The sequence below is a fragment of the Mastigoproctus giganteus genome, chromosome 4 (assembly GCF_048544385.1).
Source record: "Mastigoproctus giganteus isolate SK-2022 chromosome 4, ASM4854438v1, whole genome shotgun sequence".
In the NCBI taxonomy this organism is placed as follows: Eukaryota; Metazoa; Arthropoda; class Arachnida; order Uropygi; family Thelyphonidae; genus Mastigoproctus; species Mastigoproctus giganteus.
In genome coordinates this window covers 180,362,146-180,376,842 of record NC_143578.1, presented here as the reverse complement: position 1 = coordinate 180,376,842, position 14,697 = coordinate 180,362,146, and the positions used below count along the sequence as shown (strand labels likewise).

At 39.5% G+C, this 14,697-nt stretch overlaps 1 protein-coding gene across 2 annotated transcripts in view; it reads left to right on the top strand.

The window, feature by feature from the left end:
* Nucleotides 1–14,697, top strand: part of LOC150087230 (kinesin-like protein KIF21A) — a 779,086-nt gene that overhangs the window by 635,868 nt on the left and 128,521 nt on the right. For both annotated transcript variants that reach the window (XM_090371900.1, XM_090371899.1), the window contains one exon: nucleotides 5,919–6,035. In XM_090371900.1, coding sequence (XP_090228026.1) covers nucleotides 5,919–6,035 — 117 coding nt within the window. The remainder of the gene's footprint in view (nucleotides 1–5,918; nucleotides 6,036–14,697) is intronic.

The following is a 14,697-nucleotide window of genomic DNA, read 5'->3' as shown; positions in this document are numbered from 1 at the left end:
CTTATATTTCATACTTCCTGCAGTAGTAACTTCAGGAAACATGATTGTGGCGTCGTACTATTCAAAAATTCTAAAAAGTTAGAACTCCAGACACTATCATATCCAGGTATCATCATAAAGGGAGGCATGGTGACCAGGTTTTTAAGTTTTTTTTAGAATAGACCTAGGAATGTTATACACTTATACGCACGGTTAAGGGGGTAATAAGCCCCATCTGTCCACCCCCAGAATCTGCCCCTGACTCAAGATATACCATCACGAAAAATGCATCTTGTGCTCTAATCACACTACTAGTAGTGCAAGCGTGGAAAGTGTCTCTGATGGAAATCACGGATGAAGTCAGCTTCCATGACTGATCAGATTTACTTGGTAGAAGGTCGAGGTCGGAAAAACTGTGAGTCCATTGTTAAAATATTCACAGGCTCACCACTGGTCCCAACACCAAACCCTGGGAGACTCCACTAATAACATTAGTCCACGAAGAGCAGTGTCCATTGATTACCACTCTGTCTTCTCCCACTCAACCATCCTTTTATCCATTGTAGCAACTTGCCTTTAATGCTACACTGCTCCAATTTGTACAGTAGTCTTCTATGTGCAACAGTACCAAAAGCTTTCCAGAAATTCAAGTATATGGTATCAAAATTATATTTTGCATCCAGTTCCTTTGTGACCACATTGTAGTATCCAATCAAACTGTCAGGCAAGACTTCCCCCTTAACAAACCCAAACTATGTCTGAATTATTATTGCAGTCTTGTCTAGATGATCCTGGAATGCTTCTTTACCCAGTGACTCCATCACTTTCCCCAGAACAGAAGTAAAACTAATAGGTCAGTAATTACTCATGTCACCCTCTGTGATCCCCCTTTGTGAATTTTGAATTCGTTTGTAATCTCCAGTCTGTGGGGACCTCCCCTGAGTCCAAGGATTGTCTCATAATTATGGCTAAGGGTCTGCTTTCTTTCTTTAAATGCCTCATGGAATTTAGCATTTAGGGTTAAATGCATCATGGAATTTAGTGCGCCTTTTGCTGCTATTAACCACAATATTACAAATTCCTACACAATATTTTAGTTTTTTCTTTCGTATTGATTCAGTGTTAATTATTTTTCAAATTTTTTCGAATTTCCCACTTTTTTTTCCCCCCGTTTAGCTTGTTTTTGTTTTCAAGATATGGTTAGGTTTTACCACTTAGAGAATTACATTATGAATTAGTTAAAAGTTAAGTGATTTTTCATATTTACTGAATTGCTGAGCATACAATACTATATATTCTCAGTTTGCATCTGTCACTGATTTTCAAATTACACTGTCTTAATTTACCATTTAGATATCTAAGGAGAATCTTTAATTTATGAATTAAAAACAGAATTATAAAATTTTATTTTAATTTTGCTTCTCCATATGTAAAAATTGAAAGAACACATTCATTATTTTTGCCTGGTTAGATATTTAATAATATTTCCATTCAGTTTGAGGACTTTGTGTGACCAATTGTTTGTGTTTTATACTATGCTGCGATGAATTTGAATGAGTATTTTGGAATGCATTTGCAAGTGTAAACAATGAAAGCTTACTCTCTGAAACTATCTTATATCCTTTCCAGCTAGCACTTTTCAAGGGAGTGAAATTAAAATTTTAATAATACTTAATTTATTTAAAACTTGTTAAAAGTAAAATGACAAAAGGATTTTGTGTGTGTTGGAACATCTGACCAACAGGAAGGACAAAGCCCTCTGAACAACAACAACGGGAAAAAAAAAAAAAAAAAAAACACCCTGAAAAGATATTTTAATTTCAAAATCTGCTGAACCCCATTTTTAAAAATTCTATGCTCTTTGGTTTTTTGCTGTTCAAAGCTGATGTGGTTTTTGAAATAATTCTTAGTATAATTGTTATGCTAAATTTTATTTTTTGTGTTTTATTGTGATAGCTGCAGAAAACATTAGTTAGTCAATTTATTTGCCAAAAATCTGAAACAATGTAGTCAATTACAACAGTACAGGGTCTCAAGGTTAGAAACACCTATGACATGAACAGGTTGTTGAAGTGTGCCCAAAGGTGCAGAGAGAGAGAGAGAGCACTAATTTAAGTGAAAATTACAAGCAAGAGGCAAACTTAGCAAGCTCTGATACAGCCATGAATTAGCAATATGGGCTAACAGAGACAGTGGTCAGAAAAAAATCTAAATAAACTATACATAAACAAATAATGAAAGAATAAGATAAAATTGTGTGGACAATCCAACAGAAAAACAAAATATATGTATTTAAATGTGTTTCCCCAAGTAACAGCATATACAAGGTGTGGCAATCAAGTTCCTGGACTGGTGCTATTGCAGTCATGTTCAATAAGTTTGAAAATAAATGGAAGTGGTATGTTGTAGTTCAAACTTCCTCCAACAGCTGGTGGTATGGAAATTGTCTGGTAGACCAACAGGTTGCAAGTTACAACCAGTTTTGTTAGTAGCATTTTTGTGACATTCTTGTGTTGCAATTTAGCAATGATCAAATATCAAATTTTGCTTTAAACTGGAAAAATCTAAAAACATACAAAGTTAAAAACTCTTTATGGCGATTAAGTAATACTAATGTATTTGAATGGTAATAGTGGTTCAAGAATAGACATAAGGATGTTTGCAATGACCCAAGAAGTGTGGGTGCCCATCAAACTCTCAAAACAAGACAGTCTCAAAAGTTCAAGAAATTATTATTATATTAGCCATATGATGCAAGAAAGCCCAAGGCTTTTGCTGCACCAGCCTAAAAAAATTTTTTTTTTTTAGGCTGGTGCAGCTGGTTTAGGTAAAAGGAAGGGCTTTACACAATTTGTGCTTCACAGATGAGCAGAAGCAATGAATAGCGTCATCCTGCAAAGACTTCATCCAAATTTGTGAAGACAATTCTAATTTCCTCAAATGTATTGTTGCTGGAAATGAGTGTTTGGTGTTTCAGTGCAACCCAGAGACAAAGCGTCAGAGCATGCAGTGGACTTCATGATCATCACGAAAGCCCAAAATGTGAGTTTTACAGAAGTCCAGGATCAAGACAATGCTGATCACGTTTTTCAACAAATAAAGTGTCATTCACAAGGAATTTGTACCTGAAGGTGAGAGAGTCAGTGCTGCATTCTACATATAGGTACTTCAAAGACTATTAGCATATTTCCCAGGTGAGGCCGTAATTTTGAGAAAAAGGTAGCTGGTTCTCGTTGCATGACAATGCCCACACCCATTCTGCACTTGTTGAGTGGGTGACGGCATTTTTGACTAAACATTGTATTGTAAACTTTCCTCAGAGGAAAGGTGTTTTGGAATGTTGATGACATAAAGAAACATCTAACTGTTGAACTGAACATTATCTTTGGATGCCTTTGCTGGCTCTTTTCAGAAACTTTTAGAATGCTGTAATAAGTGCATTCAATCAGGTGGTGATTACCTTGAATAAAAATAAAACCATTTTTGAGCTCCTTCACTTTGTGTTCTTTTTATTGCACCAGTCCAGGAACCTTATTGCCTCAAAGTGATTAAAATGATGATGAATTTAGAGAAAGGATATAATGACCTGGTTGTTTTTGAAATCAATTCATATTCATTTGAATGTGTTTTGTTGTTTGACAACCAAGATCCTTATTCTTAATTAATAAGGTAGGTTACAAATTTATTGAATTAATAAAATAAGTTATGCTAAATGGAAAATGCTTCTCTACCATATGTATGCAGCCTGCGTAGTAAGGAGGTGAGCGTTGATTTTAATTCTTGAAGATTTCCTTGGAATTTTCCATGCCATGAATCCCTTAATTTCAAGGTAGTCACACTTAGTAATAGAGTTAGGCAATTTGCAGAATAGTGAAAGATCATTGTAAGTAATCAAAAAAGCAATTTTTACTGTAATTGAGGCCATTGACCGTCAGAGATCATGATCCCATTGGCTCATAGCTGGTCTTAAAAAAAAAAAAAAAAAAAAAAAAAAGTACATCTTAAGATAAGGTAACCTCTGCAAGCATTGTATACTTTCATAAGTTATTTCCAAAAGATCCTTCAAATTCAGCTGTAAGTAAATACACACAGTTGGAATTTAAGTATATCATAAAGTACATATATAAAATATGTACAACCAAGTTTTCTTGAAACAAAATTTGTTTGGAGAATATTATTTGAAATCTTGATACAGCACATGAAACATTTACTATATAGTAAGTGGGTTTGTTAATTTAGGATTTTAGCCATTGTACATGTTGGACGTAACTTCTTTCTATACATAGTTTTGAGAAAACTGGCTCTACTACTTAGTACATTGATGTCATTGTGGACATCAATGCAACTCATTGCTTTGCATTAAGTTTTGCCTTGGTATAGCATTACTCTAAATAAAAAGCTCTGCTCTGGCTGAGAAGTTATGAGAAGAGAATATACAGGGTGTTTCAAAATTATGTATACACACTTTAAAAATTTGTTTAATGAACAATATATACAAATGTAAATTTTTTTTGATACTTTGAAGACAGAAACAATTTTTTTTTACAACAATAAAACTTTAATTGTTCAAAATGCCCTCCATCAGCATTAATCCATGAGCGGCATCTATCTTCAACAGATCTACATACTGAATTGCACAAATCAGGTGAAATGTCTTGTTGAATTTTCATCCAAAATTCCTCCAACATTTGTGGTTTGTGACTGTAAACCCAATTTTTCAAGTGGCCTCAAGCAAAAAAATCTAAAGGGGCGAGATCTGGCAACCTTGCAGGACATTCAAAAGCACTCCCTTGACGACCTATCCATTGATAATGAAATTCATTGTCAAGATAATCGTGCACACCTGTGCATAATTATTAATTCCTTCATCATTCTGTGAACATCATCTTGTTGATTTTCTTTGGGTGCACAAGATTGCATTTCTTACAGCTTCAACATTTTCATTACTTCTTGATGTCCTCTTCCTGCCACATGCTAAGTTATTGATATTCTGAATGGTTCCATGCTCCTCAAATTTATCATGCAAACGAGTAATTGTTAAATTTACAGGTGCTTTTGTTGCATACTTTGATTTCCAAGCACACTGAACTTCACTAACATTTTCATATTTCCAATACCATTTTATAATTTCCTTTCTTTCTTCAAACCTTAATTGGGTACTTGCCATTGTTTTAGAGGTATGTATAAAATAAAACAAAAATTAAATTATTTCAAAAAAAATTCTGTTTTTAAGATACAAAATGAGTTTAAGAAAATTAAATTGGTGCATATTGTTCATTAAATATAAATTTTTAAAATGTGTATACATAATTTTGAAACACCCTGTATTTAACTTTCCCATCAGAGTAATACTTTTTATTTAGAGCAATGCAATACCAAAGCAACTCATGGCAAAGTGCTGCCACAACATTAGTTCAATGTAGTGCGGAGCAAACAGTTTGCTCAAAGCTGTGTTCAGAAAGAAGTATGGACTTTATATAGCCTTCATAGCTCGAGTCTTTTGTCCTTGACTTAATTTAGGATTATAATAATTGATCGTGATTTTCAGCATATTTTTATTTCATTATGTACATAAAATGAGAAAATACAAAAGATTGTCCCCCCCCCCCCCCAAGTATAAAATGGGATATAAATATTTTATTTTGTTGTTTAAGTATTATAAATTTAAACTGGAAATCAGTCCTTGATTTAGTTTTTGAAACAAGATTCCCATTTTTTTAAAGCAATTTTTACACAAACATATTTTGAGCAATGTTGTTCCAGAATTGCACATAGTACAAGAGTAATCAGGATGTACTCATTTAGTATACTAGATGTTTTTACCTTATGTCATTTTTTATAGCATTTATATAAATATTATGATTAATGGTATTATTTATTGGTATTATACTTAAATATAAAGTTTTTACAATGTACTGAACTCTGAAATTTCATTTTAGAGAATCGTATGAAGTAACTCCACCCAATTCTCCACCTGTAACTCGCCGAACTCGAGAGGATAATGTGTTTTCTAGACTGACAAGTGGTACATCTGTACGCAGTAGCAAGCCACTTAGGTTGGTTAACTTTTATCTCTCTCTCTCTCTCTCTCTCTCTCTCTCTCTCTCTCTCTGCCATGTTTATGAATTACTTTAAATATATTGCAAGCAGCAGCTATTCAGTTAGTTATGTCTACAAGTTTGGTTATACCTGTAATTAAAATTCATTACCAGTTATCATAATTATCTCAACTTTGGATATTTAACTTCCTGTGTAATATATAATAATTTTCCTACTGAAAATTGATTTTATGCACTTACTCTTTGTGTAATATGGGTTCTTGCAAGAAGAACCCGCTACAGCAGTGTTTCCCAACTTTGTGGGCCACATAGTTGGGAAACGTTGACTAAGATTTTTGCAGCTCTGGTGAATGCTAAGTTTTCATTTATATTTAGTCATTTTATTGACTTAATTGTTATGCTAAATTATTTTCTTTATTTAAGTAGCTTTATAGTTCTAGCCAAACTCCGTGGTTTGTTTTTGAAATTAGATAGCAATTTTGAAAGTTAATACTTAGTGTCCATAGATTTTACGTTCGTAACTTTCCGCCATTGTTATACGATATGGAATAGTGTAATGTTAACGTAAAACCAGATAGCGAAAAATGTAGCACTGTATTAGAAATCTGTTAGATTAGTATTATTAATTAATCAGTAAAATTTATTAATCTTATTAAAGTTCATTGTTAATTAAATTATACTTAACGGAATCATGACCCAGACTAGAACAGCAAAGCAGCATTCACAGAATAGCTCGCGGGAAAACAAATGGGGTGATTCTCCAACGCATCACAGTCTAAAACAATGTGCAAAATGTGAAATGTTTGCAGACCTGTCTCGAACAGGACATGATCTAGCCAAGGAGGATGTCTGTGTGTGCTAGGTGCAGAGACTGAAGAAATAAGCATGAACTCAGCATTCTGAAGGGCATCTATGAGAGTTTGAAGTGTAGGATAAATGCCCTCGAAGAAATTAATATGAGGGGCCCATCTAGCTCTCAGCTGTCCAACTCAATGGCAGAGCTCACTCCTGTGCATCAGGCAACACAGAGCGCTATCTCCAAGGCAGAATGCGCTTGTCCCACAGGAACTAGTTATTGTCGGTGACTCTATTGTCAGGGAAACGGAAAATATTTTATGCAAATAGGATAGGTGGAACAGGACCAGCATATGTGTGCCAGGGCAAACGTTGATGCTGTAGGGCAGATATCATCATTTAAGGGCACAAAAGGTGATTTTTTTACACATTGACACTAATGACCTTAACAGTAAGAGATCTGCAGATTTACTTAAGAAGTACAGGTCAATGATTGAAAAAAGTTGCGAGTTAGGGTTAAATTTGAAAGTGTCTGCAATTCTACCCACACACGATAGGAGCGAGTATATGATGAGAGTCTTGTTGTGGAGCATTACTCCACCTTTATGTGATAAATACCTTCATAAATGGGATAAATCTGCATTACATAAAGAAAATTTCTTGCAATTGTACCGTGCAGTGGTGGAGCAGTTTCCAAACTTTGTTGTAGTTCATACAGATGGGTCAAAGAATGACACCCACGTTGGAATCGCCGCAGTTTTCCCGAACATAACATTGGCCTACCAACTGCCACATGAGTTCAGTATATTTTCTGCCGAACTAATGGCAATTCAGGTTGCACTGAAGCATATCGAGACCTCCAATATTGAAAACAGTATAATTTTCTCTGATTCTCTAAGTGCACTTCAAGCCCTGGAAAACACCATGAACATCACCCACCCAGTCGTAAAAGAAATAACAAACACTTTATATACCTTATCTGAGCTTGGAAGAACCATACATTTCTGTTGGGTCCCAGGACATATGGGAATTCCAGGAAATGAATTAGCAGACAATGCCGCAAAAGCGGCTGACTTACCACCTGATGTACAGTCAAGAGTTCCACATCAAGACTATAGACGAATAATACAGAAAAAATGCATGTACCAGTGGCAATCAACGTGGCAAAAACAACTTGAAAATAAGCTTCGAAGTATCAAGCCAAATCTTGAGCAATGGCCTTCAAGTCTCAGTGCAATTCGACAACAGGAGGTAATACTAGCTCGTCTGCGTATAGGTCACACTAATATTACTCATGGTTACCCTTTTAAGAGGGGAGATTCACCCCCAGTGTGATCACTGTAAAACAGTGCTTTCAGTGAAACATATCCTTGTGGAATGCACAAAATTTGCAATAGAACGCCAGAATCACTTCAATCCAGCCTCAACTGAAGAACCACTAACGCTTAGTTCACTTTTGGGCAATAAAACAGATGTCTCAAAGATTTTTAACTTTCTCAAAGCAATCAATGTATACCACCTCCTTTAGCTAGTCAACAATCAGTTTCCTGACTCTCAATCCATAAAGAAATAGCATAAATACTAACCTATGTATGGCGCATTATGGCCATAGACGCCCATGCGCCCAAAAAAATCCCCAAAACAAACAAACAAACAAACAATCTCGCCACTCACTCATCCGCAGTGAACTTGCCAATTTGTATCTGCTCAAAAGGGAGGGAAAGTCGAGGAAATCGGCTGTAACACAACCCTGCCAGTGACCGACAACCCTAATATAGCAGAGGCAACACGAAGAACATGAGGGATCTCCAAACTGAACCCCCTCATTAAGAAGAACAAAAAACCAATCGGTATCAAATTTGATTGGGAAACCAGGTCAAAATCTCAAAACAGAGGGACCATGGAACCCCTCTCTCCCAAACAGAGTACACAGACATGAGAGAACCTGACCTCCCCCTTGACCCCAACATGCTTGAGGGGACAGTTATCCAACAATCGCTACAACTCAAAATAGCACTGGAGAACTTGCTCAAAGAGCCAACTAACAGAGTTACAACACTTCTTAGAGTAGAAATCGTCACCTATGGAATAAACTGGAATTGCTACTTATCCAGACGCACCTGGAAAGCGAAAAGGCAACTGCAAAATTGGAAGTCTACACTGACTGTGGAGTAAAACAAATGCAACAGCGCGACTCCACATATGTCCAAGTGCTGAGGAAGCCACCACCGGACTTTATTCCCGAATCTCAGGAGCTGGGCTACCAGACAAACAATTCAGGTGCCAACCTACGGACTACACTATAGAAAACGCTATCACCCAGACCTAACCTAGTGGTACTTAAACCCCTTACCAATGAAGGTCGTATGTCCAGTGAGGAGGTCAAGAAGACCGTCATGGACTCCTTGACAGATGACTTAAAGAACACTAAAATCAACTAAATTCACAAAACACGAAATGCAAGAGTAATTATAGAAACAGCCACAAAAGAGGATGCCGAACTGATTGTTAAGAACCCTAAAATACCATCTCTGGGACTCCTGGCCGAGCCCCCTAGACAAAAGGGTCCTTGTATACTGGTACTAGATGGCAAGGATCTTCCTCCAGAGGAATTGCAAAGCGAAATTTTCCACAGAAACTTGAAACAGGAACTCCCAGATGAAGAACCAACTTCTCACATAATCCCTAAATTCCAAACAAAAACCAGAGCTGGGCACACCATTAACTGGGTCTTGAGCTATCACCCAAGTCCTGGAAGATCCCAGCAAACAAGAATTTACATCAACTGGGGCAGCCACCGCTTTAGGGAGCATGTAGCCGTCCCCAAATGTTTCAGGTGCTGCCATTTTGGCCACACCACACACACATGCAGGCAAAATCTGCCACCTGTGGCCACTGTGCCGAAATGGGGCATGAGTACGCTACATGCCCCAAAAAGTCTCAACCTCCCAAATGTGCCAATTGCAAGGCCCTAAAGGTGCCAGCCAACTATTCACTCTGTGACAGTAGTTGCCCAGTTTATCTCAAAGCCAGAAGTGCTCAACAATCAATAATAAAATATGGGGAGTAACAGACCAAACCTAAATATCCACACCGTGAAAATAGCACAACGTAACACTCAGAGGTCCAAGGCTGTTGCTGCACAACTGGTCAAAAAGGCAGATGAAGAGAACTTAGATGTGCTGCTTCTTCAGGAGCCATACACTCATAACAAGGAGGTAAAAGGCTACCCCTTGAGATTTAAAGTGGTCCAGGTTTGATGGTGATACACCCTGGGCCGTGATCGTCGTTCGCAATCTCGAACTGACTGTCACCAAAATCACTGATCAGTGTACTAGCTGGGCTGGGCGCCCATGTAATTTCAACACTGGGGAAATTCTACTTAGTTTTGATATACTGTTGATCGGGGTAAGATATTCTTCCTGCCACCTGATATCTACAGATCATCCAGCTACAAATGCAAATGCAAAACTCATTATAGGGGCTGATGTTAACTGCAGGTCTCCAGCCTGGCACAGCCGAATTCAAAATCACAGAGGAAATAGAAATGGCCAACGTCTTGTGGACTACTTGTCTAACAGCAACCTGGTCATTCTAAACAAACCTAACTGCCTGCCAACTTCCTCCAGTATCCTGTGGGAACCTACCATAGCCTCAAGCTCCATTGCTCAGCACCTTGCTTCCTGGACAGTCCGTGAGGACTGGACCACATCTGACCACAGGGTACTAACCTTCCAACTACACCGTTCACTAGTCACTCAACCAAACTCAACAAAGAAGATATGCCCTGAACAAGGCTGACTGGAACCTTTTTAAGGAGGAATTGACCAGTGCAGCCAGCCGCTTCAATCCTAATGGCCTCAGCCCAGACCAGCATCAACGTGCAATTACACAGCTCATCACTAATGCTGCAAAGCTATCAAAAAAGAAGAGATTCACACCTAGTGCTATCCCCTGGTGGTCACCAGAACTCCAGGCTCTTCGACGCGAAGTCATTACCGACGAAAACACTATCAACGTGCAAGAAGAACATGGCCTCCAGAAGAAACAGAGGCTTTACTGCAGCAATATCGAGTGATGAGGAACCAGTACACCACAACAATAAAACAGTGCAAAAGGCGCTCATGGGAGCCCTGGTAAGCACTGAGGGAACGCCGATCCCTGAGGGGGTTGTGTACAAAGTGACCACTAACAAGCTCCCCAGAGGCGAGGTCGTATCAACCACAAAATTACCGAACGGACTCTACACCAGATCGTGGTAAGACACTATCAATAATATTCTAGATGCTACATTCCAGCAGCCTGTTGACCCACACACACAACGGAACAGCTACAGCTCTGCATGGAAAATGAAACATATCGCACAACTGCAATTGAAGAACCCTTCACCCCAGCCGAGCTCAACTTAGCTGCATATAGAATCAGAAACAAGAAGGCTCCAGGCAGAGACATCTTTGATCCAGAAATCGTCCAGAAAGCCATTGAACTTATTCCCACTACCATACTCAACCTGTTAAACCACTGTCTCCACCAAGGATTCTTCCCCACACAGTGGAGGACTGCAACCGTTATACTTATATTGAAGAATGCAACCAAACCACATGATCTGCCACATTCTTACCGGCCCATTGCGCTGCTGTCAGTCTTCAGCAAACTTCTCGAATGGATGATCTCCCATAGAATAGAAGCCCACTACAATGACGCTGGTCTCTCCTTGCCTAACCAGTACGGTTTCCGGAAAGGACGCTCCACAGTAGATGCACTGGAAACAATCATTGAAGCTGCTACCAACTGCAACTCCAAATACTTTCTACTAATCTCCTTCAACTTTGCTGGTGCCTTCGATTTCCTCTGGTGGCCCAGCGTCCTGGGCAGGCTCCGGAGGGCGCAAGTCCCAGAAAACTTATATAGATGCATCAAGACCTATCTCCAGGACCGGCGAGTTGTCATGTCCGCTCCCCACTGCAGTGTCTCCAGACCAGTCTTCAGGAGATGCCGTCAGGGATCTGAACTGGGCCCCCCTCCTCTGGAATCTGGTGCTGGATGATTTCTTGAACACCAAACTCAACAATGTACAGACCCAGGCCTATGCAGATGACCTGGTCATGCTCTTTTCTGCCAATAACAGAGCCCAACTAGAAGCAAATGCCAACCAGGCCATTTCCATCCTCCAAGCTTGGGCAGAGCATAACAACCTAAAGATCTCACCCAGAGAAAACCAATTCGATCCTACTAAAAGGTACCCTCGATTTGAGAAGACCACTCCAAATCAAGGTCAATGGTGTTACAGTAAAACTAAAAACAGAGCTTAAATGTCAAGGTTTGATCTTAGACAAAAACCTTTCCTTCACTCCTCATCTAGACCAACTCAGGATTAAGATCAGGGAGTGTGCTGCCCAAGTCTCAAGAGTTGCCCAGAAGGACTGGGGCTTAAAGAAGAGAACGTTGTTCCTCTTCTATAAGGCAGTTTTCATCCCGGTTATCACCCATGCCTCTGGAGTCTGGTACAAGAAGGCCAATACAGTAGTAAACAGATCGTGCCTAGGAACTATCCAGCGCTCTCTTCTCCTTCTGTCCTTGCATGCCTGTCGCACTGTCAGCACCCATGCACTCCAGGTCCTCACTGGATCTCTTCCACTGGACCTGGAGATTGTTCGTCATGGGTTGCTCTACCAAATAGCCAAAAGAAGAGCAGTTACCTGCGCAAGTTTCACCACTGATCCAGCAAATAATAGAAATGCTGAAAAGAAGAGACTTAATGCACATCTAACAGACACCTGGCAAGAAAGATGGCAGACCTCAACTAAAGGTGCTGTCACCAAAAGATTCCTCCCGGATGTCAGGGCCTCCTACCCCTTCACACCTGTCTGGTTTTCACCGGGACTCTATGCTACCTACCTACCTACCTCCTCACTGGACATAGCTCCTTCCAGAAAAACTACATGACTTCAGAATTTCAGACTCACCCCGCTGCCACTGTGGAGAGGATCAGACGTGGGAGCACCATGCCCACAGCTGTGAAATCTACGAGGACTTCAGGAGGATCCTAATAATGAAACTACGCTTCAACTACCAAAATCAAGGACACCTCACCCTACAGAATGAAGAAACTTACCAAGCCCTGACTCAATTTGCAATGGACCTATTTACCAGACAGAAAACGCTACCACCACCTTAGTATCTGAATCAATAGGTCATAACAACCATGACTGCCATTTGTTGCTATGCATCATTGAGCCATGGATGCTCAATGGACTAACTTGGACTAACTTACACAAGACTTGACCAACAAACCATCCGGAGTACAGAACCCAACTTGATCCCTCACATCTCAAGTAGTCAGGTCTTCCCCACTTGGTTGGGACAGTACTAGCAGTGCAATCAAAGACAGGGTCCACACATACCTTGACAAATTCCTCATCATTGATTCCTGGACCAACTTCTCCCGACCAGGCGTGACGTCTCATCAAGAAGAGACCTACCATCAATCCCTGGACTTGACCATCATATCTTGGACTCCCGGTTTCGACCACCCCACTATTCGTTATCATGGACTACTGGACCAGCCTTCAGTCTGGATGCGACACAGACTCACCAAATGGAGTCCCAATGACGACACCTGGACTAGACCTTCCTGAACATGACCCATCCACCATAGAAGCACTCACACTGCTGGATTTCCACCAAGTTGTCAGCTCAAACTGACTGGCCGTGCTAGCTGTACCTACCCTGTCCTTGCGGGGTATCTCTCTCTCTCTCTCTCTTTTTTTTTTCCTGGCTTCTTTCTTCTGTTTCCTACCATCCATCCTTTTACCCCCCCCCCCTTATTTTTCTCTTACACAATGATTTTTTTTTGTGTGTGGGGAGGTGGTTTTACGTCCACCTGCCACCCCACTCTTCTCTCCAGTGAGGCACCGGGCATGACACACTGTCATCGTGGGCCATCTTTCCTGTCAGCCCCTTTCTTCTGTTTCCTACCCTCCAGTCTTCTGCCTTCTTCCCTTACTTTTCTCTTGCACAAAGTGTTTTTTTTTTTTTTTTTATATATATATATATATGTGTGTGTGTGTGTGTGTGTGTAAAATCTAAATACAGGCATACCTCGGTTAACGTTACCTCTGATAACGAAGCTTCGATATAACGAAGTCCGCAATTTCAAGCCCCATTTAACATAAAAAAAATATTCCAGTTTAATCACCTGAAATCTAAACAAACTGAAGAAATTACGGAAACCTTCGGGGCTTCTCGTGGTTGGTTCGAGAAATTTAAAAAACGGGCCAGGATTCATAGTGTAAAATTAACAGGAGAAGCTGCAAATAAGTTTCCAGAAAAACTAAAGGAAATAATTGAACGTGAAAATTTTCCACCAAATTTGGTGTTCAGTGTTGACGAACGTGGTTTGTTCTGGAAACGGCTACCAACAAAAAGCTTCATTTCTATTGAAGAAAAATCAGCTGCTGGGTTCAAAGCAGCCAAAGACCGTTTAACGTTACTCTTTGGATCAAATGCCTCTGGCAATTATAAATTAAAATTGTTATTAGTTTACCATTCAGAAAATCCGAGGGCGTTAAAAGGTAACATAAAAATGAATTTACCTGTAATATGGAAAGCAAATAGAAAAGCGTGGGTTACCAAGGAGTTATTTACTGATTGGTTTGTTAACCACTTTTGTCCTGAAGTAAAACGGTATTGTCAAAAAAAAAACTTTGAAGAAAAAGCTCTTTTGTTGTTAGACAATGCTCCGGGACATCCTACTGATCTTAACACGTTGGACACATGCATTCCTGTCAAAGTTGTGTTTCTTCCAGCAAACACAACTTTCCTGATTCAACCATTGGATCAGGGAGTAATAGCATCATTTAAA